The 27401-nt window shown below is 35.2% G+C and overlaps 1 protein-coding gene across 1 annotated transcript in view; it reads left to right on the plus strand.

The window, feature by feature from the left end:
* Positions 1 to 6331: 6331 nt before the first annotated feature.
* Positions 6332 to 27401, plus strand: part of LOC103509608 (flocculation protein FLO11-like) — a 27736-nt gene continuing 6666 nt past the window's right edge. Inside the window, exons 1-4 of the mRNA XM_008474231.2 lie at positions 6332 to 6470; positions 24507 to 24669; positions 25482 to 26848; positions 27155 to 27325. Of these exons, the coding sequence (XP_008472453.2) occupies positions 6362 to 6470; positions 24507 to 24669; positions 25482 to 26848; positions 27155 to 27325 (1810 nt within the window). The 5' untranslated portion in view covers positions 6332 to 6361. The remainder of the gene's footprint in view (positions 6471 to 24506; positions 24670 to 25481; positions 26849 to 27154; positions 27326 to 27401) is intronic.

The following is a 27401-nucleotide window of genomic DNA, read 5'->3' on the forward strand; positions in this document are numbered from 1 at the left end:
AACAGATAAACAAAATACCGTCGAACCTGGATAAACGAGAATCCAAGGGACCAGCTCATTTTTTCGTTTAAGGTGGTTTAATACAACATTTTCTCGTTTATAAAGGTTTAGCAAAGTGGAAGAGCGAACTGATGAAAGCATGACAAATTTAAACAAGTTAAGAACAAATTCTGATTTATAGAGGTAGGTACCTAATTTTAAAGTTAAAAAACGCGTCCCGAATTTTTTCTGGAACAAAAATGGAAATTCGGGACAAAACGCCCCAAAATGAAAAACTGAACGGGACGCCGGGACACCCCCTGAAATTCGGGACTGTCCCGGCCAATTCGGGACGTTTGGCAAGCCTATACTTAAACCATTAAAAAAATAGCATTTTGCATTATAAAGTAAATAAAAAGACTTTTAATTTGGATATATAGGTCGACCAGGTTTGGATAAGTCCTTCTATGGGAACAGACACACAGACAGACAGACACCGAAGCGAATACAATAGTCAGTCCCTATACCTTTTATTATTACTATTGTAATTTAATACCAACCTCAGTGGTGTAGTGGTTAGAGTGGTGGACTTCGGATCTGGAGGTTGGTGGTTCGAGTCCAAGTCAAGCCATAAAATTAGCGTAGTGCATTAAGCAGGGAACGACATTTGTATCTATGGGAACAGACACACAGACAGACAGACAGACAGACACCGAAGCGAATACAATAGTCAGTCCCTATACCTTTTATTATTACTATTGTAATTTAATAAAGGAAGGACGGACTAAAAAGCACTAAGTATTTTGCATTAAAAAAAAAAAAAAATGTAACGCCATAAATGCCATAATAAAAAAAAAACTCTTCAACTGACTGCGGATCTGTCCGAAATTGCAACAATTTCTTTAGTTGTTTTCGGTAACTACGCAAATTTTCACTTTCCAAACTTCATTTTTACTTTTTTTTTTTAATGAGAAGGTGTCTAGCTAAGTAACTCTAGCGATGTTGGTTTTGCTATTATACATAGTTATTAATAGTCATCTAGATACCCACATACATATCAGAGCTCCATACCCATATCTCCATATATCAGAGCTCCAATTTTATTATTTACACCGTCATGTTCATGTTTTACTGCTTGGAATCATAAAGTCATTTATCTCGCTCAGATCTATAAACCGAGAAAGTTACTAGTACCTACCTAAATTGGTACCTAGTAAATGGATACTAGTACTCTATTTATAGGTAGGTACCTACTCTCGGTCGACTTTTTATCGTTTGCTTTGACTCGGATACCTACCTATTACCCACATATGTATACTTGTATACCTACATACATTACATGTGATTATTGCATCTAAAATAGGTAGATTAAAATAGTAAAAAATTCGACCCCAGGGGAATCGAACCCGGCACCTCCGGCGTGCGAATCTAGTGTGATACCAGTGATACTCACTAGGCCAAGGAGACTACTCGAATAGCATTACTTATCAATTTTATCTTTAGAATTTACACGTAGATGCGTAGGTAGGTACCTATATAGGTACTACACAAGTTCCGTGCGTGTACCTAGATACCTATGTATCTAGAATGTACTTACCTACCTATAACATGTAGCGTGATGTATCTACCAAGCGTATAAAGCATGCCGCATGCGTTATCATCTTATCAGCGTATTGGTCGAGTGACCATAGCGCTCAAGCCTAGTTGACTATCGCCATTAGCGCTTGTAACGCGTTTTCCACTTTCCTCCTTCATGTTAATGAGCGGCAATTAGCATTTTCTGATTGGACATCCGCGGCTTTGCAACACGGTCAATGCCACTGTGGCGACGATAGCACGTTGAATGCACAGGTCCCCGTTCCGGAGCGAACTTTGCATCTCGAACTTCTTAAAAGATGTGAAGTCCCTGGGTAATAATGCAGAAGAAAAACCTCTAATCCATTTTAGTTGCTGTCACGTGGAAAAATTGCGAAATATGGCCCCAAAAGAAAAATGGAACTATGTAGCTAACCACAGTTGGGTAGGTACCCCAGGTACATCGACCAATAAGCTTTAATCAATAGTTGGGTACGTCACCAAAAGTATTGTCTTCCTTGGGGGAACGCACATCAAATTATTAAAATTACCTAGATATAATTTCACGACAGCAGTGAGTGTGTTAAAATCACAAATCACACTTGAGGTACCAATGTTATAATCTAAATTTAAAACAATCTAATAAATAAAACAATTAAATCTAATACCTACCTATGTACATCTAATGCCCACCTTTGTAGATAAATCTAATGGCTTATGCCTAGTTGCTTAGGCATTAGGCAAAGCTATATAATAAATTCAAAATGTCTTAATTGTTCCAGAAGAGAGAGTTGTTGTAAGATTTAAATGTAAGATTTAAACTATGTATGATTTTGCTGATCTTGTATCTTCTGATTTTTCTTGTCATCACTTGATTTATCGTTTTAAAACATAAAAATATTTGTCCCAGTCTAGTTAGCTTCAAAGTTAGTGTGTCTGCGTCGCGTTACGAGTACGATTCCCGCCCAAGCTGAACTTCGATCTAAACAGATCAGGTTCGTTCTTGGAACGGCTGGCTTTCTCCTATCTTGTCCTCCACCTCGATTTGGGGACGATATAGGACCTCCGTTGTTACAGTTTCCTCTAATTAGCAGAGTTATTACTCTAACTAAAGCAAACTCAGTTTTTATTGTCGAGTCAGGGATTTGAACCGGCAGTCTCTGAGTCACATCGGTCATCAATGGTTAAGCACTAAGCGACTGTGATACTGGAACATCCTTCTTGATAGACGATTAAATTCCATCCTTTTCTATAGTGTTTTTTCCTGTTTATTAAGTATCTACGTATTATAATATATGTATCTATCTTGTGTTCCTGTGTACCTCTTACATATATCTGGATACAGTAGAACCTCAATTATTTCAACTGATTGGGACCGGGGGTAGTTGAAATGATCACTTTCTATGATCTTTTCCTTTGATAAGATAGGATATCCTTTGAAAGATAGCAGAAAACAATGGATTTTGGAGTTGAAATAATAGAGGTGAAATAATAGAAATTGAAATAATCGAGGTTCTACTGTATATAGAAATTGTATCTTGTGTTGATTTGTGTACATAGACATAGGCGGTTAATTTGAGGACAATTGAAGAGCTGGTTGAAATCCCAGTGAAAGGCGAAGCATTATACGAATCTTGGAAAGAAAAACTGTTCTTAAAGACCAGTATTATCCCTGCCATCCTAGTTACCTTGGAACGTAACCCGCCTGCTTTGTAAGCGCTAGGTCCAAGATTCGACTTCCTCCAGGGACGAACTTTAGATTCGTACAAGCTACAAATTTTTGATCCAAGTAAATAGATAAATTAGGTACCACATTTATGACCCTTGTATACCCTTGAGTTCTTTCTATCCCAATTCTTGGCTTTTGAACTTTTGTTTACTTTTTACTTTACATTTAAAAGAGTGATAAAAGATATAAGATAATTTATTTCCTTGCAATTCTTGGTATTGTTTTGAAAAAGGTCAACCATTCTCTTTTGAGGGATTGTAAAATAATAAAACCTGTTCTTTGTCCTCTTTGTTACGTAACACATACCTACATATAGGTACCTTCTTTCCTATATATTTCCATACATGTGAATAATTGTATTTTTTTTCCCCCCTTTTATTTTTACATTTAAGCAAGGTTTATTATTTTATAAAATTTACACCTATGTATTTTGTACCAAATACATTAAGACCTTGTTTAGACTGTGGGAGTAAAGGGATTTTCAGTCTCATTCTGGCAGTATAAACAAGGTATATTCTATTCTATTCTAATTACATTCATACGTATATACATTTGTATATACGTATGAATACATTTGTCTCAGCTTGGCAAAAGAGTTTGAGTTAGGTCTACTTAGTTCACAGAACTACTAGTAATAATAATAATTATGCAGAAGTCACATCCGTGGAAAAGAAAAGCTCCTTTTTGTATTTAACCTAACCCTATAATAACACTAATCACTGCTCTAATTGTGAAAACTCCTTCTTGCGTTTAACCTAACCCTATAATAACACTGTGGTCACTGCTTGTTTGTGCCAGTTCCTTTGGTAGCAATATTTCACGGACGTGACTTCTGCACAAGTACCATAATAATAAACTTCTATACTTACCTATCACCTCAATAGTTTTTTCTTGTTCAATCATTATGTGTAGGTTATCTAGATTGGTACTGCCTGGTACCATTATCTACCAATAGATAATAATGATGTGAACGAACCTCTAGTACACATGCATAGGATAGGTACATGGGTATAGAAATCTAATATTTCCTATCAACTTGAACAGCCTGAAGTTTTGATAGGTTTATAAAACTTACCTTGCCTTCCATGATGATGACAGAGGTGGGAATATATTCACGGTTTGAATTAATACAAATGTATGAAAACTGTCAGGAAACAATACACTCTGAGATGAGTTTAGAACCTGATTAATGTCGTTATCAGTCACTGATTATCAGACTTTTATCGCTTTACTTCCTTTTTCAGTTTTTCACTCTTATCAGACAAAAAAAAACTTTTTGAACTTTGAATTTTTTACCGGGGAATCGGGGAACAGTGTTGGAGTGTTGCCAAGTTGCATTGTGCAGACAGTGTTGCCATATTGCATTGAGTAGATGTGTGAACTGGCAACTCGGTTTTTACCGGGGAACAGTGTTGGAGTGTTGCCAAGTTGCATTGTGCAGACAGTGTTGCCATATTGCATTGAGTAGATGTGTGAACTGGCAACTCGGCTCTACTTACTCTACTACCGGTGTGGTGTACCATGCGACCATGCCTTCGAGAAAAAGTCGTGTCGTATCTTCACTTTCTGGTCGGAGTCGGATTCATTATTCATTTGGTATCCTTTGTCCGTGAGGCAACCTGCTGTTGAGCAGGAAGGTGGGCTGTTAAGCTTTCTCTCCGGTGAGAACACTCAATTTAAAATTTCTACATTTTGTGTCGGTCGGAAAAAAATCGTGTCCGTGTATTAGAGGGAATAACACTCGTTAAAATTACATTGCCTAATATGGAAAAAAATCGGATGAAACCCACGACAACAGCCTATAGTTACCTTGTAGGGTAGAACGTCTACCTTGTAAGCGCTAGTCGCGGGTTCCTTTCCCACTCGAGCCGGATTTTTAACCTGAACAGTTAAGGATCATATCGTTCTGGGAGCGGCTGATGGCTTTCTTCTATCCTGTCTTCCTTCCTTATCTGTTCCATTTGGGGACGGTAAGACCATATAGCAGTAGATTCCTATCTCAGCTCGTCCGAGCTCATCTCAATCCGGTACATAACCACACCCTAATAATGCGTTGCCTGCGAGGGAGCTTTGCTCGGGACATTTGATGTGACGTCATCGCCTACGGGAGCGTATGCTGTGACGTCAAAGTTCAATAGGCGGTTCTTGCCTAAATTTTTGGGGGGGCTTGATTTTGAAGGTACACCTTCAAAATTTTGATTTAGCCGGTGTGGTTTACCATGCGACCATGCCTTCGAGAAAAAGTCGTGTCGTATCTTCACTTTCTGGTCGGAGTCGGGTTCATTATCATAGGCGGTTCTTGCCTAAATTTTTGGGGGGGCTTGATTTTGAAGGTACACCTTCAAAATTTTGATTTAGCTTTTTATGTAAAAAATCTGGTGTGAACATCACGACTTTCTTTATCCTATTGAATGATGCTTATTTGAGTATTATTTGACCCTAACTTTTACCATATCTCTAACCGTTTAGTCGGTATAGCTGAAAACCGCCAAAAAACGGTCGAAATCCGTCCAAAGCCGGTCAAAATACCGCCAAGCGCAGCACCTAGGGTAAGTGTACCATTTATTCGCCCACCTAAAAAACGTACCATTTATTGGCCCACCTGTACCATACGCCACATAAGTCTGAACCGCCAACCGCAGCACCTATCTCAACTAAACGTTTTCTGTTGCATCCGTGTCATATTTGTCAACTAGGTACATACCAAATTTCTCTAGCTCATACCGTTCCCGAGCTATTGTTAGTCTCTAGCTCATACCGTTCCCGAGATATTGTTAAACTAGACCGAAAACCGCCAAAAAGCGGTAAAATGCCGCCAACCAAAGCACCGAGGTTAGGTCCCTTACAACTTACAATCCTATTATGATGTTTACAATGTTTATCTACATGTAGGTAGAGTTTAAATTTAACCCTGATAAGATCTGCAATTCCGCATACCAATAACTCATACCGAAAAAAAGTAGGTACCTAAATAGGTATACAAATATCTACAATAGTCAACATTGTTATGCCACAAACCTCTACATAAGTCATAAGTATCTTCAGTTTGATCCTACTGCCATCCAGTCTGCAAGGAATATGGATGCCAGCCAGAAAGAAAGCCAGGTGGATCAACTCATCCAGAAGCAAGTGACGACTTTGTTCTCGTCTAGGTCTATAGAGAGCGAGGAATCGATTCCCCCAGAAGGTAAATTATTTATGTTTTTGGTCGGTGTCGTTATTGCTTACTTACAGTTACCCAATGGATTTGGAGGATTTAGCTAAGCTAGAAACTCTAGAATCTAGATTAATTATCTATTCAAAATACGTAGCCATATTCTTACCATTTTACTATATTTATTTATTTTATTTATTGACAGATTTATTGATTTTTATTAGTTATGAATAGTTTATACCTAGATTTATTAAATTTATATTAGATAGTAGGTATTGACATTTACCAACTTAGTATCTTATATATGTAATTGCGTAGCAATTAAAACCATATTGGTTGATTTATTGAGTAGCTGTAGCTATACATTTAGCTGAATTTTTAAAAATAAGTAGGTTATTTTATGTAAAAAAATCTGTTAACCCCTGAGAAAATCAATACGTAATTTTGAAACTAACTTTTTAGATTAAGATTCATGTATTGTAGGTTATTTTGATCCGATTACATTACTTTCCTTCCTATAGGATAAGGAAAGTAAAAATGGTGTTTTTAGGTAGTTATAGAATGTATTAGCGCTAAATGTACCTGAATTTTAAACTCTCAATACTTATTTTATCCCTTAAAAGTTGCAATTTTTAACTCATTGGGAGAATAATATTGAGGTTATTATTATTAATAAGAAAGAATTCATTTATTAAAAGACTGTCTAATATTTTACTCGACTTGTTTAAATATACGTGTACCTACCTGAAATAAATAAAAAGACTATTTAAATAATTAAATGGATTATAATTTATTGACTCTATTAATTGACTTCAGAAATCATAAGTAGATAATAACAAGGAATGCAAAAGCAGACGCATCAGAGATTTTATTGATACCTAATAGTTACCTGATCTACTTTTTCATAGGTGCCTACCTATCTCAGTAGAATGTAGAATTATTGCTATTTGATAAAATCACCTCAGTAAAGAAGTAGTACTTTACCCTGTCAATTTTTACAGATTTAATAGTTATTCACGCTAGAAAATGCCTCACTGAATGAAACGGCCAATTTAATTCCAGAAATCTAATGACTAGTCATTTGTCCAAGACAAAATTATCTAGAATATAGAAAATAAGGCCTGATATAGGCACCTTTGCACTAAAGTCACCTTTCTGCCTATAGCAAAGTTTTTGCCATACCTTGAGGTAAAAGTTCGCCTCCAGCTATCACGAAGAATAAATTGCAGACGTTACGTGATAGTAATGTGACTGTCCCGAACGAAATTACCTACAATATTATGGGAAAACTTTGACTTCACGTGACGTGATGGTAGTCTGTTTCTATTTTTTTCCTTTAGCCTAAAAACTTCTCTTTCCATTCTTGCCTGGTCACTCTAAATACAGAGTGGAGTGGAGAGCATACAACACAGAGCAGGTAGAGGGAAGCGACAACTCTAAATTGCATAGAACTGAAAGCGAAAAGCTTTCCATATTGGATTATTACTTATTAGCTGATATTATTAGTTTATTATTAAATAGAAAGTAACCATGGCAACCAGAGAGTCTGCGTTGTAGCAACCGGTTTCAGAATGTGGGTCAATGTGTCCCGTGTACCTATTTGGTACTTGGGACGGTCCGTGTCTATACGCGTTCAGTTGACATTTAGCCTTGGGCTATAGTAAACAATGAATCTGATCTCTTTCGATTCTTGCTTGATCAGTAATGCTAAAAAGCTAAAAACTTCTCGTTCGATTATTGCCTGGTCAGTAATGGTAGAAACACACTATCATCACGTGACGTTACGTGATAGTAATGTGACTGTCCCGAACGAAATTACCTACAATATTATGGGAAAACTTTGACTTCACGTGACGTGATGGTAGTCTGTTTCTATTTTTTTCCTTTAGCCTAAAAACTTCTCTTTCCATTCTTGCCTGGTCACTCTAAATACAGAGTGGAGTGGAGAGCATACAACACAGAGCAGGTAGAGGGAAGCGACAACTCTAAATTGCATAGAACTGAAAGCGAAAAGCTTTCCATATTGGATTATTACTTATTAGCTGATATTATTAGTTTATTATTAAATAGAAATATAATATATAACAGTTTTCTCATTAAAATAGCATTACCAACACATAATAAGTTCTTACGGTAGCTACCTAGGTAATAAAATGCACTGGTCATGTCTGTCTCACAGTTTGATGTTACCTGCAGAACACATAATAAGTTCTTACGGTAGCTACCTAGGTAATAAAATGCACTGGTCATGTCTGTCTCACAGTTTGATGTTACCTGCAGTAGTTATGGTATAATCCGCTATGATGCTCTTTATCACATCATTCTGATTATATTGATTATACCTATAAATAATTAGGTACTTATTATATTGATTGATTCAGCGATTCATTCCCATCAGATCTGATCTTATCTCAGAGGGGAAGATTCCAGACTTCCCGCTATGTAGATGAAGTTTAAAATAATTACAGGTTCACTCAAACAGGTCAATCTCAAAGATGGTCGGTTGGTTTACCTATGCATTTTACAGTTAAGTCTAAATACCTACATATCTACTTACCTCGAAGAACATACTCCAAGGTGGTATGATGAATTTCTGACTGATGCGGTCCCGCAAAAGCTTTTTTTTTTATTTATTTATTATTATTTTTTTTTTATAATATCTTTTTTTTACATCGAAGTTCATGTACATATAATATTTTGATCGGTATCTAGAATATAGAAAATAAGGTCTGATATAGGCACCTTTGGACTAAAGTCACCTTTCTGCCTATAGCAAAGTTTTTGCCATACCTTGAGGTAAAAGTTCGCCTCCAGCTATCACGAAGAATAAATTGCAAGTGCCAAAATACAAACATGCATTGAACAACTTTCCTCTTCTTATTTTTTTCTCTTTACTGAAAGTTTTTACAAGAACTGGTTTTCTAGAAATATAAGCAATATTCGAAAGAAACTTAGTAGAAATTGGTAAACCTCGTATCCATATATGAAGAGACGGATTTCTCTTGAACTGTTGTCCACATGTATTTGAAATTATGAGTTCATCTTGAGATTAAACTTAAGTGATTTTTTCCCCATCAATTTTTTTCCGTCTTAGAAATATGAGCAAGCAAATGATGAATTTAACCCAAATTTTGACAAACTGGAAAATAAAGATCTAAACAAACGACCATCCTAGCATCCTCGATAACATCGATAGCATCCTCGAAAATCCTATGCTTGCTCAACTTTCTTGGACAAAGTATAGCCCCCTGAGCCTTTCTGTGGTATTCTAATATTTTGTCCAAAATGTTCACTTTACATTATTATCTCATGAATGTTGTTTACGAGAGTTTCTTTTCAGCTTAGTTGAGCCATGGTCAATTCTGGCTGACAATAAGGTACGTTCAGTTCATAGGTGGTAGAAGATCTCTGGGTACTTTTAAAATCTGAATTTGTTTCTTTTTGAACAGTGACGTTCTACTAAAAACTTTTTGTTGTGACTCCACTGTTTTCACAGCTCCATCTTATGATCTAGGTAATAATATATTGTTCAGGTGAATACTTATTACAACAGGTGGGTGTACACAACAAGTACTAGAACTCTAGAACGATGAGTTGAAATAATGTTGACCGGAACTTTCTAGCAAATAAAAAAGCTGGGATAGTTTAAGTCTCAATGAAAGCAAATAAAAAAAAAAGAGGAAAGAACCTAGATAAATCTTTAGAAGGAAACAATAATTTTTAGATAAATCTTGGAAAGGAAACAAGGTGTTTCTGTTTTATCTACAAATTATGTCTTATGGATGTTATGATCCTTGGAAACTGGATCAAATAAGATAGTAAGAAGATAGGTTATGTATTAGAACGTACCTACCTATAAACAGCTGGGAGATTTAGCACATCCACCATTTTCCTATCTAGTTCTGTATAACAAATCGGGAAATTTGACACATCCACCAATTTCCTATTTGTTTCGGGAGGTTTAGCACACCTGATAATATGAACCCTTTTTACTTTCCTTATCCTATAGGAAGGAAAGTAATGTAATCGGGTCAAAATTTCGATGGTCAGTTTTTAGTGCCAAAACACGCAGCATTATGAAAGTCGCTGCTTGATCTAATAACTCATCATTTTCCTTGTATCAATTAAGTTAGATAATTTTGTATATCATTTTGTAAGATTGGGTAAAACTTACCACCTGACTTAGGTACTCAATAATTAATGCTTAATGAGTATCTATACCTACCTACTTAAAATTTAGATTATACCTACTAATAATGACTGTTAACAAATTGGAATAGGTATTGTTTACCTGTGTAGGTAACTATTATTGAAAAAAAAAAAAAAAAAAAAAAAAAAACCTCAGTTCATAAGTGGTAGAAGATCTCTGGCAGCTTTGTTGAACGCTTTTGCTTTTGCTAACTCACTAATCAACATTACCAATCCTTTTGCAGCTTTTACTAACAAAATAATCACCTTTACTAAATAACTAACATTAACCAAGCTTTGTTTACTAAACATTTTCTTTGCTTTACAGTGCTGTTTGATAAATATTACTTATTCTTATTATTTAGGGGGTGAATTTAGTTGTATTTGAGTCTTCTCTAGCATTTTTGGTGTCAACTACCTCTATTATTGATGGAAAAATTTCCACTAATTTCGAAAAAGTACCAGTTTTTACCATTTTATCCTCAATACCGAATATTAATTCTACGAAAGTATTTTTGATTCATCTCTAGGATCCAGTTGTTGTGCACTGCGTAAAACTGCACTCCACATTTCCAATTTCAAATTGGCAAAAAGTGCAGTTGCAACTGATGCTGAACAAAATTGGCTTTCAATTACAGGTTGTACTTCGATCGAGATAACTTTTAGAAAGTTCTACCAACCCAGTCATTATTTACTAGGTTAAGATGTTCTTCTAGTAATCTAGTATGTTTTCTACCTACATTCCATCTTCCTGTTCTTCCGTAATGGGCATATCACTTACTTGTATATTTATACTTGGTTTCATACCCGGTGTGTAGGTACTCGCTACGTATATCTGTGAGAATTTTGTCAAAACTACCAAGAAATATGTCAATGGCACAGTGTCGACTTTGAGAGTTTGTAGACCTCAACTTGCTTCTACTTTCTTCAACCTTGGATTGAGACTGTTCAGAGGTTTTGTTTGCCCATTCGTTTCTTCTTTGTTTCCATTTTTCTGTCTGTTTCCATGTAGGTACATACTTTTTTATGAACTGTTTTGTACCTAATCTAATTTACTAATAGGTTTTCAATTTTTGTTTTATGTTTACTTACGTAGGTAGATACCTACTTTTAAAATCTGAATTTGTTTCTTTTTGAACAGTGACAGTTAAGGAAGTGGTTTCTACTAAAAACTTTTTGTTGTGACTCCACTGTTTTCACAGCACCATCTTATGATCTAGCTAATAATATATTCAGGTGAATACTTATTACAACAGGTGGGTGTACACAACAAGTACTAGATTCTAGAACAATGGGTTGGAATAATCTTGACCGGAACTTTCGAGCAAATAAAAAAGCACACCGGGATATTTTAAGTCTCAATGAAAGCAAATAAAATAAATAAATAAAAAAATAATAATAATAAAAAAGAAAGAATCTAGGTAAATCTTTAAAAGGAAACAATAATTTTTAGATAAATCTTGGAAAGGAAACAAGGTGTTTCTATATTATCTACCAATTCTGAGTCATGGATGTTATGATCCTTGGAAACTGGATCAAATAAGATCTTGAGAAAATAGGCAGTCCAGATTGAAAATCCCAGTTTATGATTTCAATTTACCCTTTGGATTAGTCCACCTATAATAAATTATTTGTTAAAAAACAATGGGTAAAATGAATCTTCATACCAACCTTTTCAGCTATGTATTCGAATGTACTGCATAAACAGCTGGGAGATTTAGCGCATCCACCATTTTCCTATCTAGTTCTGTATAACAAATCGGGAAATTTGACACATCCACCAATTTCCTATTTGTTTCGGGAGGTTTAGCCCTAACCCACTAACCCTCCTGTTTTGTTATTATCCCTCCTGTAGTTACTAATACTCGTAGCTAGCTAACAAACCAAAAAAGGTCCTTTTTAACTTGTCACTCTTCGGGTCTACAGTCTCTTGTTGACTTAATATAAATTTTATGTTGCCCTCTTATTAGACATTTTTCTTTGTCTATGATTTTATGTGAACATTCATATTGGATCATTTGTGCGTGATTGGTCAGGACACTTTTTTTTGGCTCAATAAGTTTTTTTAAACTTTCAAAATGCTGTTTCTTGTACCAATGCCCACAAAGGCAACACGAGACGTGAGACTGTAGACCCTACCATGAGTTTCCTTATTTTATACTATGTATGTAATTTGTAGTTAGTTACTAATCCCGTTACGTAGTCTGCCTCTTATTACCCTGTATTAACCCACTAACACGTCCCATTTGTAATTAATTACTAACCTAATTAATATATTTGAAGCTTACTTATTAGCTCTGTGAGCTTTCAGATCTTTTCTAAGTTCGAACTTTTGTATGGTCTGATTCTTTCTCAAGTGTATTACCTCACTAACTCTCCCGTTTTTAGTTACTAACATATACTAACCCACTGTAGTTGTATACTAACCCTAAAATTAAGGCCTACCTTAGCCTTGCTAAATATTTAATTAGGGGATTTGGCACATCCACCATTTTGTTACTTCTTTATGTTTATGAAAATGGTGGGTGTGGTAAATTTCGAGTTAGGATAGGTAACTCTATTGTACCTAGTTAACTTTACCAATACCTACGTTTATTTTTAAACTCGCCAGCCTAGGTATTAAATTTACCACTAAATAATTTAAAAATGGTCTTACTTTGTGAGAAATGTACCTATACTTTATTTTGTAAATAATGTAATTTCGTTGTTTGTAAAAACGATGTCTTTAAAAAGTACCATAATGGTAGTTATCAGGTTGATATGTGTTTTACTATTTTCTTTCTCTTTACTTTTCTTATTTGTAGCTAATTATCAAAGTTTATAGCCAAAGAAAAATGACAGAAGCATATTAACTAAACGCGAAGAACACAAAATGAAGAAATAAATGTTATGTAGATACCTATGTCTTTTAATTCCGCTATTTGGTGGTCTCTATGCCTAATATGTACATATATGAGTCTATCTAATTATTAAAGAAATTTAAAATGTGGGAGGAAAACGAAAGACACCAAATCACACTGATAGCCACAAACAACGCATACCTACAAAACATAGGTAACTCAAACAGTAAATAGACAAACCACCACAAAGACCTCAATGAGAATTCTAGAGCAGATGCTATGATCTAACCAAGGTTAATAATTAATGTTGGTTCAGCTTTCTTGGACTTTCTAATTCGGCAAAATGGATTGCAAATTCTAATGAAAATAATCTTCAATCATCATCAATCTACGTTTGTACGATTACTAAAATTAGGTACATACATAGGTAGATAGGTATTAGGTACTAGAAGTAGAATTGAAATCTATTTTTAAAGAAGTTAAATCTACTTAGCGAGATGGATGAAGATGATTTTCAAGTAGGTACTTATAAATCTAATACGTTTTTTAAGTGGGCGAATAAATGGTACACTTACCCTACATAGGTAGATAGGTAAGTACTAGAAGTAGAATTGAAATCTATTTATATATAAGTTAAATCTACTTAGCGAGATGGATGAAGATGATTTTCAAGTAGGTACTTATAAATCTAAGTACCTAGGTATCATCTGATAAGTCGAATTAACACTTTACTTATATTGCTAAGTTCTAGAAATGCATGGGTACTTCCTATACCTATACATATAGGACTGAAATACCTATGTAGAACTATAATCTACCTAGATGCGTACTTGGGTCAAGATGGTGAAGATGATAACTATGCTAGTAAAAATCTAGATGGCTTACATCTGATAAGTCGAAATAACACCTAACACTTTAACAAGACACCTAGATAATATCAGCACTAACGATGAATAATTTTTACTACCCACTTAAATATACCTACCTACTTTACAAGGTGCGTACTTGGGTCAAGATGGTGAAGATGATAACTATGCTAGTAAAAATCTAGATGGCTTACATCTGATAAGTAGTCGAAGTAACACTTTAACAAGACACCTAGATAATATACCAAGACACCTAGATAATATAACAAGACACCTAGATAATATAACAAGACACCTAGATAATATAACAAGACACCTAGATAATATAACAAGACACCTAGATAATATCAGCACTAACGATGAATAATTTTTACTAGGTACCCACTTAAATATACCTACCTACTTTACAAGCCTACAGTTATTAGTACAACTAGAAAGACTTTCACTAGAAGATTCAAAGACAGTTCAGTGGTTAGTTGCTTAAAGGACTAGGTAGGTATGTAATTATAATAAATAATAGGTAGGTATAATCATTAATTAGATCTCTTTGTACCTAGTAGGTACCTACCTATGTAGAAATGATTCCATTGTAAGTAGGTAGTACCTATGTCTTATTGTACTTTTACATCGGTGAAAAAGTATTAGATTGTCATGATTATTTTATTACTTTGACTACAGTAATGATCATGTAGGTATTAGGACCATGACTGTTATTTTACTTTTTTTCGATATAACAAGTAACTCAAGATTTAATTAGGTATTTCATTATTTTGGTTTCACTTTCGATAGATAGCTACTTTAATTAATGTTTTCTATGACCGCCGTTAATTATGTTGCATATGCAATGTGCATCACAATCGGGAATTATAATAAATTGTACCAGGTACAATGTACCTACTAGGTAGTAGGTCTATTTGGTTCTTAGTAAATGGTGCTACTTTTTTCATTCCACTAATGGTTATCGAACCAAATGCATTTCGAATTCAACGTTTCACCACTGTAGGTATTTCGGAAAAACCAGAGAAGGCAAAAATCTCGAGGTGAAACTTCGGAAAACTCTCCATAGGTAGCGCCAGGCTTATCTCTAACACTTTTGGAAAACAGGGTGTCATGATTAGAAAATATAGGGTCCTGCATGAGCTTTTTACTATCCATATTCACCGTAATGTATTTTAAGACCGACTGCTGTAACTACTGAGCGAAGCGAAGATTGGCTTTTACTAACAGCTTTACTTTCTTATCAATTAGTTCTGGTTCGATCTACTAACAATTTGTGGGTAAGTTACTCGTAAATTGAAAATATTAAAGTGGTTTTATTTTAGTAGAGATACCTGTGAGGTGTGTATTTTAGCGAGACTTTTTCTCAATTGTCGATGTCCTTACTTTAGTTTGGACACCTATTTGGGACTTTCTCGTGGATTTGTGGTTAGTTGAATCATGTCTTTTACAAATGTGAACTTTGTTTCAGTTTATCGAGGCCTGTTCGACCATCTTGGGATCGGGGCAGTGTTTGATGATATATCGGGATTGATCGAATGATTTTGGTAAGGTATTCGTCATATCTGATTGTTACAGAGTGTTTCGTTGTGGGGTAGACTATAGTGACAGCATTTCTAGTTTATAGTTATACTCTAGTGAGTCTAGTGGTAGTTTGTTATTTTTGGTTCATTTGTAGTTTGTTTGCTGTATGTATTTTCGAGTAGTCCATCCGCCTTTTTGATATCACTTTCTAATTTGGTTTTAGGGAAAAATCACAACTTTTTTTTTGTTCACTTGAAGTTTGTTGTTATTTGTTGTAGAGGTAATAGTTTGAATTTCAAGTAGAATTTTGTCAATTGTCATGCTTCCTTCTGCTGTGTTGTAAAAGTTTATTTTTGGAGACGAATAGACGATCAATTTTTTCTATTACCTACCTACTCAAATTATGTTGTTTCTTCCTACTCATGTATTTTCAAGTTGCACAGTAATAAATTTTCTAGCACCTTATGAAGCAGTTCATCTTTTTCAATTGGTAATTTGGAACCACAATCACTTGCACTTTTGAATTTATCAATGGCTTCACTTCAGTTTCTGCAATGACAAGAACGATGTTCTGATTTCCTGCAGGTCACATTGTATACCTATTACCACATCTTGTCTACTTCTTGTACCTATTATTTCTTTCATTGCTTGCATCTCCTCAAAGAACAAGAACTCATCAATCGAGTCATCAATCATTGATACAACTGAGACCATTGTTCAGTCCAATTCCAATGCAATCAATTATTCTGTACATTCTTCTGCTCAGTACACTATTCAAATGTATCAGATACAATACAGCATCATTTTATAAATTTATATAATGGTGCATCTACCTACAGCACTTTATCAGGGGAAGTAAAAGTCCCTTTGTAAATGAATCACCAAAATTTTCTGAGCACACTCACTGCTCACTGCACATTTCTTCCTCTTGAATAAATTCGAGCTAGACCGTTTTGTTGATTCCAGGTTTCGGGGTGTTAGCTCTGGCAGGGTGTTTCGTTGTGGGGTAGTATCTAGTGACAGCATTTCTAGTTTATAGTTATACTCTAGTGAGTCTAGTGGTAGTTTGGTATTTTTGGTTCATTTGTAGTTTGTTTGCTGTATGGATCTTTTTGATATCACTTTCTAATTTGGTTTTAGGGGAAAATCAGAACTTTTTTTGTTTACTTGAAGTTTGTTGTAATTTGTTGTAGAGGTAATAGTTTAAATTTCAAGTAGAATTTTGTCAATTGTCATGCTTCCTTCTACTGTGTTGTAAAATCATTGAGTTTATTTTTGGAGACGAATAGACGATCAATTTTTTCTATTATTCAAACTACGGTGTTTCTTCCTACTCATGTATGTTCAAGTTGCACAGTAATAAATTTTCTAGCACATTATGAAGCAGTTAATCTTTTTCAATTGGTAATTTGGAACCACAATCACTTGCACTTTCAAGTTGCACAGTAATAAATTTTCTAGCACATTATGAAGCAGTTAATCTTTTTCAATTGGTAATTTGGAACCACAATCACTTGCACTTTTGAATTTATCAATGGCTTCACTTCAGTTTCTGCAATGACAAGAACGATGTTCTGATTTCCTCCAGGTCACATTGTATACCAATTACCACATCTTGTCTACTTCTTGTACCTATTATTTATTTCATTGCTTGCATCTCCTCAAAGAATAAGAACTCATCAATCGAGTCATCAATCATTGATACAACTGAGACCATTGTTCAGTCCAATTCCAATGCAATCAATTATTCTGTACAATCTTCTGCTCAGTACATTATTCAAATGTATCAGTGCATCTACCTACAGCACTTTATCAGGGGAAGTAAAAGTCCCTTTGTAAATGAATCACCAAAATTTTCTGAGCACATTTACTGCTCACTGCACATTTCTTCCTCTTGAATAAATTCGAGCTAGACCGTTTTGTTGATTCCAGGTTTCGGGGTGTTAGCTCTGGCAGGCGCTGTAGCTTTTAATATTTAAAACTGAGAGTGATCTTGGACGTCTGGTGATATTGCCTATATTGTAACAGAAATCTTATAGTATGTGGACCTTCACAAAGTTACAGTCTTCGATCCTGATACATATATTTCATACTTCGGCTGGGATTATATAAAATTAGGTTATTTGAAATTTTGAACTATCTTAGCTTTAGCTCCTAGGAGAGAGAGAAAGAGAGAGAGAGAGAGAGAGAGAGAGAGAGAGAGAGAGAGAGAGAGAGATCTACTTTTTATTTATTTTATTTAATATGTTGTAGTTATTTAAAGTTTAAAGCTTTTGTACGTAATATTTACAAACCTACCAACTACTAACAATGAATTTATATTTTCCTATTTTAACAACTAACAACTAAGTTAACTCATTGTTATTTTTGTAAGTACACGTAACATTTACCTACTAACCCAGCTTTGTAAGTTTCGTTATTTTCTTTTCTATATTGTAACAGAAATCTTATAGTATGTGGACCTTCACAAAGTTACAGTCTTCGATCCTGATACATATATATTTCATACTTCGGCTGGGATTATATAAAATTAGGTTATTTGAAATTTTGAACTATCTTAGCTTTAGCTCCTAGGAGAGAGAGAGAAAGAGAGAGAGAGAGAGAGAGAGAGAGAGAGAGATCTACTTTTTATTTAATATGTTGTAGTTATTTAAAGTTTAAAGCTTTTGTACGTAATATTTACAAACCTACCAACTACTAACAATAATTTTATATTTTCCTATTTTAACAACTAAGTTAACTCATTGTTATTTTTGTAAGTACACGTAACATTTAGGTACCTACTAACCCAGCTTTGTAAGTTTCGTTATTTTCTTTGTAAGTTAACTAACATTTACACAGCTTTGTAATTTTTGTCGTTATCTTACAAACGGCCAAAAAGAAAAATATCCAACAAACAATCAGCCTTACTATCAACTACCTCTTGAAAATGAAGTGAAAAATCAGAACTATCAACTGTCTACATCCAATGAAGTAAAAACACCAAGTTCTCTTTACTGAAAGTTTTTACAAGAACTGGTTTTCTAGAAATATAAGCAATATTCGAAAGAAACTTAGTAGAAATTGGTAAACCTCGTATCCATATATGAAGAGACGGATTTCTCTTGAACTGTTGACCACATGTATTTGAAATTATGAGTTCATCTTGAGATTAAACTTAAGTGATTTTTTCCCCATCAATTTTTTTCCGTCTTAGAAATATGAGCAAGCAAATGATGAATTTAACCCAAATTTTGACAAACTGGAAAATAAAGATCTAAACAAACGACCATCCTAGCATCCTCGATAACATCGATAGCATCCTCGAAAATCCTATGCTTGCTCAACTTTCTTGGACAAAGTATAGCCCCCTGAGCCTTTCTGTTGGTATTCTAATATTTTGTCCAAAATGTTCACTTTACATTATTATCTCATGAATGTTGTTTACGAGAGTTTCTTTTCAGCTTAGTTGAGCCATGGTCAATTCTGGCTGACAATAAGGTACGTTCAGTTCATAGGTGGTAGAAGATCTCTGGCAGCTTTGTTGAACGCTTTTGCTAACTCACTAATCAACATTACCAATCCTTTTGCAGCTGTTACTAACAAAATAATCACCTTTACTAATACTAATTAACTAATATTAACCAAGCTTTGTTTACTAAACATTTTCTTTGCTTTACAGTGCTGTTTGATAAATATTACTTATTCTTATTATTTGGGGGTGAATTTAGTTGTATTTGAGTCTTCTCTAGCATTTTTGGTGTCAACTACCTCTATTATTGGTGGAAAAATTTCCACTAATCTTGAAAAAGTACCAGTTTTTACCATTTTACCCTCAATACCGAATATTAATTCTACGAAAGTATTTTTGATTCATCTCTAGGATCCAGTTGTTGTGCGCTGCGTAAAACTGCACTCCACATTTCCAATTTCAAATTGGCAAAAGTGCAGTTGCAACTGATTCTGAACAAAATTGGCTTTCAATTACAGGTTGTACTTCGATCGAGATAACTTTTAGAAAGTTCTACCAACCTAGTCATTATTTACTAGGTTAAGATGTTCTTCTAGTAATGTAGTATGTTTTCTACCTACATTCTATCTTCCTGTTCTTCCGTAATGGGCATATCACTTACTTGCATATTTATACTTGGTTTCATACCCGGTGTGTACTCGCTACGTATATCTGTGAGAATTTTGTCAAAAACTACCAAGAAATATGTCAATGGCAGTGTCGACTTTGAGAGTTTGTAGACCTCAACTTTCTTCTACTTTCTTCAACCTTGGATTAAGACTGTTCAGAGGTTTTGTTTGCTCATTCGTTTCTTCTTAGTTTCCATTTTTCTGTCTGTTTCCATGTACCTAGGTACATAGTTTTTTATGAACTGTTTTGTACCTAATCTAATTTACTAATAGGTTTTCAATTTTTGTTTTATGTTTACTTACGTAGGTAGGTACTTTTTGTAACCCACTAACCCTCTTGTTTTGTTATTATCCCTCCTGTAGTTACTAACTTTCCTAACTTGTAGTTTACTAATACTCCTTGCTAGCTACTAAACCAAAAAAGGTCCTTTTTAACTTGTCACTCTTCGGGTCTACAGTCTCATGTTGACTTAGGTAATATAAATTTTATGTTGGCCTCTTATGGGACATTTTTCTTTGTCTATGATTTTATGTGAACATTCATATTGGATCATTTGTGCATGATTGGTCAGAACACTTTTTTTTTTTGCCTCAAGAAGTTTTACTTTCAAAATGCTGGTTCTTGTACCAATGCCTACAAAGGCAACACGAGACGTGAGACTGTAGACCCTGCCATGAGTTTCCTTATTTTATACTATGTATGTAATTTGTAGTTAGTTACTAATCCCGTTACGTAGTCTGCCTTCTTATTACCCTGTATTAACCCACTAACACGTCCTATTTGTAATTAATTATCTACTAACCTAATTAATATATTTGAAGCTTACTTATTAGCTCTGTGAGCTTTCAGATCTTTCCTAAGTTGGATTTACTAACCCTTTTGTATGGTCTGATTCTTTCTCAACTGTATTACCTCACTAATCCACTTTTCTATTGCAGAAACTACTTATCTAATGTCACAATTTTATGAACTTAAATGGTAAATTTTTATGCCTGCATAGGTAAATACCTACAGACCTACACTTACATATTATAGGTAGTTAGATATCTATCTACCTACCATTTTTTTTAAGAGGTTTGACAGAGGGAATGAAGACAGGATAGGAGAAAGCCAGGCGTTCCGAGAACGAACATTATCCCATCAGGATAAAATCCACCCCGGGCGGGAATCGAACCCGCGGCCTAACGCTTACAAGGCAGACGCGCTACCAACCAAGCTAACTAGGCTGGCATTTATAGACATTAGAGTGCTACCAAGCAAAAAGAATGTGAATTGAACAAAATAGTGGATGTGTCACTATTTTCAGTGGTGTATTAATCAGCGCGATAGACAGAAGATGGTGGATCCGAATCCATAGTTTGGTGGTTCGAGTCCAAATCAGATGATGATACATATTTGTGTATTTTATGTAATTACCTATAGTGAAACAAAATTCCGAAAATATGGTGAATGAAAATGCCCAAAATATTGGATGTGCCTACGCTACCGAATAGTAAAATAGAGAGAAAATTGCAACGATAAATTTGACATATGCCAAGATAAATAAAAAGATAAAATGAACAAAGGGAAATAAAAAGTGCACCTTTTAGGCTATTCAGCTTTTTGACACCCAAAATTTTGAACATATCACGTACTTACCCTACCTATATAAAATTATTATGAATTCTGACCAACCAACGTGTAACGCTACTAGTATAGATCCTGAAAGTTCATCACTATGAGTTTTCTCCTGCCCAAAGACTCAATGCAGATCTCCATGAACAAGTTTTCACACTCAACTTGATACAAACGTAATAAAAATTTGACAGGATCGTTAAACCTGGTCATTAGAAACAATTAACAGCTTCGGCTTTGTTAAATAATTAATAATCCGTTTGAAGATCAAGATAATGAGCATGGGATGTGCCCAAGTCTAAAGCCAACAGAGAAGGTACCTACTAGAAATAAAAAGTGAAAACTAAAAAATCATAGAACCTTAATGAATGAGAAAACTTATAAATAAAAGTACGTGCAATGTGTATGCCAAGATAAATAAAATGATAAAATCAACAAAGGGAAATAAAAAAGTGTACCTTTTACCTTCTAGGCTATTCAGATTTTTGACATCCAAAATTTTCAACACATCACGTACTTACCCTACATACACCTGTCTGAGCAACCAACGTGTAACGCTACTAGTATAGATCCTGAAAGTTCATCCCTATGAGTTTTCTCCTGCCCAAACAGACTCAATGCAGATCTCCATGAAGTTTTCACACTCAAGTTGATACAAACGTAATAAAAATTTGACAGGATCGTTAAACCTGGTCATTAGAAACAATTAACAGCCTCGGCTTTGTTAAATAATTAATAATCCGTTTGAAGATCAAGATAATGAGCATGGGATGTGCCCAAGTCTAAAGCTAACAGAGAACGTACCTACTAGAAATAAAAAGTGAAAACTAAAAAATCATAGAACCTTAATGAATGAGAAAACTTATAAATAAAAGTACGTGCAATGTGAGGAAAAAAATCGAAAGTGTGGAAATAAAAACTGAAAGTGTCTGACGAAACCAGTAGGTAAGATATTTGACATTTTTTAGTTCTTACCAAGACAAAATCATACCAAGATAGTTCTGATAAAGAGATTGGAGCAAAAACTGTCCTTCGCCCAACTAAAAGCTGAAAGTTCCATTCCGTGTCATTTTGAGCACAGTTTCAAGTTCATTAACATACTGGTTAGGCTGGTTTCTAGCTGGTTCTCCACATCTCATATCACAAATTGATACGTCACTATTTTGCCTGCGGAATTTGAAAGCTTACTGCTGAAGTTGTTGTTGTTGTTTTTTTTTAACGCATTTTGTTGATCTCCTTTCATATACAAATAATCTATTAAACCAATTTGTTTGTTTATGATGCAGTAAACAAGAATAATTACGTCCTAAAAGTAGACACTAAAAAATAATTACGTCTTAAAAGTAGACACTAAAAAATAATTACGTCTTGAAAGTTTTGCTTTCAAATTGACACAACATTACGTTTCACAGGAAAGTCACAATTATAGCGGTCACAAGCATTCGGTTCCCGTAGATACATAAAACTTAAAAATTTCAATTGACATTAGGAAATCGATCACCTTCAAAAATCTGCTTGGACAACAAAAGTAGTAAAAGTACAGACACATCTTCAAATTCTTCAATTGAATCAAGCAGATAAAATATATGCAGACATTCAGGTCTCTCTCTTCAAAATTGATGATCAGGTCAGCGGTACTTTTCGTCTCGAGACTCGAGAAACAATTTTGCTTTCATTTCTAACGGTGAATGTGTAGTAGCACCAATTTGGACCGTATCTCCGAGATGGAGATATTCAAGGTTAGGTTCCAAAACCAGTAGACCACTCTTTGGTATCTATGCAAGAGATTTGTTAATTCCGAGAAGGAACCTTCTCTGTGATAAAGTTCGCCTTGAGGGGAATGCATCGAACCCGCGACCTAGCGCTTACAAGGCAGACGCGCTACCCTCCAAGCTAACTAGGCTGGCTGCTCTATAGGTACACTTTAATGGCAAATTGCAAAGGTTATCCTTACCTCATAGCACTAGAAAGAAGGTGGTACTTTAGTAGCTACCGATTTTAAGGAAGTTGTCAGATATCAGCAAATCAGCACATCTCTCTTATTTGTTTACTATTCCTTTCTTATTCACTAGAACTAGACATTCCTGATGGGCTCTGCATTTGGTGAAGCTATAGATAAGTCGTTTTCCATATTTCCAATATCAGGTTTTCTTCCTGCTTTTTATTATTAGGTACCTAATTTATTACTAGGTACCTACACTAATCACACTAATCCTAAATTGCTTTCAGCTTGAATTCATTAACAGGTGCTGCTGCTTTTTTCTTGAGGTCTATATCATGTACTAACTTACTAATATTACTATTACTAACTTACTTTTCGTATTTTACTGACATTTACATTTTAATTTTACTAATAATCTAACAATACGAACATAACAACATCTGTTACTGATGAGTGACTATTAAAATCACTGACTCTCAACAGGGAGTTGCTGGGTTCGAATCCCGGTCAGAATGGAATTTTTTAACCAACCATGTTCATTTCCATTCCGATCTGAAAATACTTCCAAATGGGGAGGTTTCAGTTTTGGAAGACATACGTATCATACCCATTGAGAAGTGAATTGAAATAACTAATACTCTTCATTTGGGTTCAACCTATTGAGAAGGAGATTCAGTTTTTGAAATAAGTACATTTTATTTTCAGAGGGAGAAAGTACAGGCAACTTTTGAATAAAAGACCTCTTGGGTAGAGAGACTTAGATGCTCGTTTGTTTTCCACTCTCAAATTCTTACCACCTCCGTCTCTGTTTTCCATTTCCAGAGGGCCGCGGCAAGAAGAAGGTGAAGAAGGAGTTGGGCCAACTCCTCGCCACCGCCGCCGTCACCGCCGGGGCCATCTTGGGGCCTCTCTTTCTCAAATCCATCGCTCTGATCGCGGGTAAAGCTCTAATAATTAGTAAAATCGCCATTGTTATAGCTGGAACGATTGCACTGAAGAAACTCCTATCACAACCCCAGCACCACGAAACCGAGACCGTTTCTCACCACTACGGAAGATCTTTCGACATGCAACCGGCCCCCGCGGCCGCTCAGGAACAGGCCTACCGAGGACAACAGCCCCAACCCTTCGCACAATCGTAGTTAGTATTGAAACCCTACTAACATTTATTTTACTAACCCAGTTTCCAGCTTTTTTTTTTACTAACAACCTTGATAATAATAAAGCGACTACCATTAACATTTTTCACTAACTTGGAAAGAGTTTTATTCTCTTAATTGCTTTATTTTATATGCATGCACTGTATCACGTTTGAGTAAATCTGGGTTCGATTCCCGGTGAAATCGGCAGTGAAATCGGTAGGTTTAACGTAAAGGAGGGCTCTGAGTGGAATATAAGGTTGTAAAATCGAATTAAAATATCGATAATTTCGATATCGAAAGCCCACCTCCAGGACCAAAGAGTCCTTTAACCCCATCATTTGGTACTTTATTTTCTGTGTGTTGTGGACAAAGACAAAATTCCATACCCTCGGCTGGGATGGAACCCATGACCTCGTAACTACCAGACGAGGGTCTTGAGCACTACACCACCGAGATATAGGACATACCTACAGTTAAAGTTATTACAGTTACAGGCTCCAACACATTACATTAACCGCACACGCTAACCAAGGTTAATTAATGTTGGTTCAGCTTTCTTGGACTTTCTAATTCGGTAAAATGGAATGCAAATTCTAATGAAAATAATCTTCAATCATCATCAATCTACGTATGTATGATTACTAAAATTAGGTATATAGGGTAAGTGTACCATTTATTCGCCCACCTAAAAAACGTACCATTTATTGGCCCACCTGTACCATACGCCACATAAGTATGTCACGCCAAGTCAAGCATCACCTCTGAACTATGGTGCTGTTCCAAGTACAACACAGTCTTCTCTCTATCACAGTAATTACAAAGTTACAAGTTTGCCAATCAATCCATATTCAAATGCCAATCAAGTTTACGGAGGCAATTATGTGTACACTCAAGATCCATACAAGCAATTATCAAATGTACTCTCCAATCAATTTGATCATGCATCAAATCACCCTATCGTGAAACAATTCCTACAGAATCCTTCCTATGACCAACAGCAATTTTACCAAAATCCTTCATACGACCAACAAATTGCCGGAAGCTCAGTGAATACAGGTGACTCTGATTTTGGTTCAAGCAACAAATATGTTCAAATTACTGGCAGACCTACTAAATTGCAGTCCAAATACAAGAGAATCATAAAGCGTAGGAAAATACCAACGAAGAGGACGGTACCAAGGTACAGGATAAGAGCAACCACGGAAAACTCAGTGCCAGTGTCTCCTAGTGGAAGATTTAAGAGGAACGCTGACTTCAATACTGTAGAATCATTTATTAAAATAAGAAACACCCTAGTTCAACAAGAAACCCCATTGGTCCTTCTTAACGCTAATCTTAACAATTTGGTTGACAACAAGGATCTAAAGAAGAATCCAAATTCCATTCCATCAAATGTTGATGAGAATGAAAGTGAAGAAGTGACGGCTTCATCAGTTGAAGAATTGAAGACCACATCAAGTGAAGAATTGAAGACTACCTCAAGTGACGAAGATGTGAAGACAACTTCAAGTGATGAAGTAAAAACAACTTCAAGTGACGAAGAACTTAAAACTACCTCAAGTGATGAAGCAAAAACTACTTCAAGTGAAGAACTAAAGACTACCTCAAGTGACGAAGAATTGAAGACTACTTCAAGTGATGAAGAAGTAAGAACAACTTCAAGTGAAAAGGCAAAGACTACTTCAAGTGACGAAGAAGTAAAAACTACCTCAAGTGATGAAGAATTGAAGACTACTTCAAGTGAAGAGGTAAAAACTACTTCAAGTGATGAAGTGAAAACAACTTCAAGTGAAACTGATGAGATACCATCTAATCAAGACGATGAAAACACATCTAGCGAAGAGGTTGATGATTCCAAGCAAACCAGTGAAGTTGAAGCTAATTCTGAATATGATGATGAAACGAGTGAAGAAGTAACACAAAAAATAGATGCTTCAACAACAATAAAACCAATTGAAAAGAACGAGGTTCAAACTGATTTGAAACTTTCATCAAACAATAGTGAGAAACAAGATCTAACTGAAGCAAATAATGAAGAAGAGATAGTCAAGAAGAACAAACCTTCAAGTGAAAATCATGAATCTCAGGGATCCTCCGTTGCTTCAGGCGAACAAGTTGCTACTGTAACAGAAATGGTTGCTCCACCTGTAAAGTTTACGCTGATCACTCACACTGCAAGTCCAATTAAAAAAGAACCTGTCACTAAACAACAATATCAGCCCAATGTGGTATCCACTGAACGGTATTACAGTCCAATCATTACTGAAAAATATTACCTTACAAAGATTTCAGATACATATCATACACCAATGACGACTGAAAAATATTATTCTACATTGTCTACTGAAAAATACTATACTCCAATATCTTCTGAAAAATATTATGCAACTATACCCACAGAAAAATATGCCCCACTATCTACCACAAAGTATCAAGAACCTAATCCCACATCCACTGAAAAATACTTTGTGCCTTTGGTTTCAGTAAAATATACAACTGAAACAGATAAAAAGAAAGACAAAGATGGTGAAAACATTGTAACACCCTCAGGTCTCGTGAGTACTATCAAACCAGTAGAAGTAAAACGAAAGCCCATACAAGAAACACCAACCAAGGTTGTAAAAAGAAAGACAACCGTGAACAAAGACAATGAGGGTACGAAGAAAAGACGAAAACAGAGCAGCACTAAAACGAAAAAGAAAAATAAGGAAAGAGCTGACACTACAACAAA

The sequence above is a fragment of the Diaphorina citri genome, unplaced genomic scaffold, assembly GCF_000475195.1.
Source record: "Diaphorina citri unplaced genomic scaffold, Diaci psyllid genome assembly version 1.1 scaffold513, whole genome shotgun sequence".
Lineage (NCBI taxonomy): Eukaryota > Metazoa > Arthropoda > Insecta > Hemiptera > Psyllidae > Diaphorina > Diaphorina citri.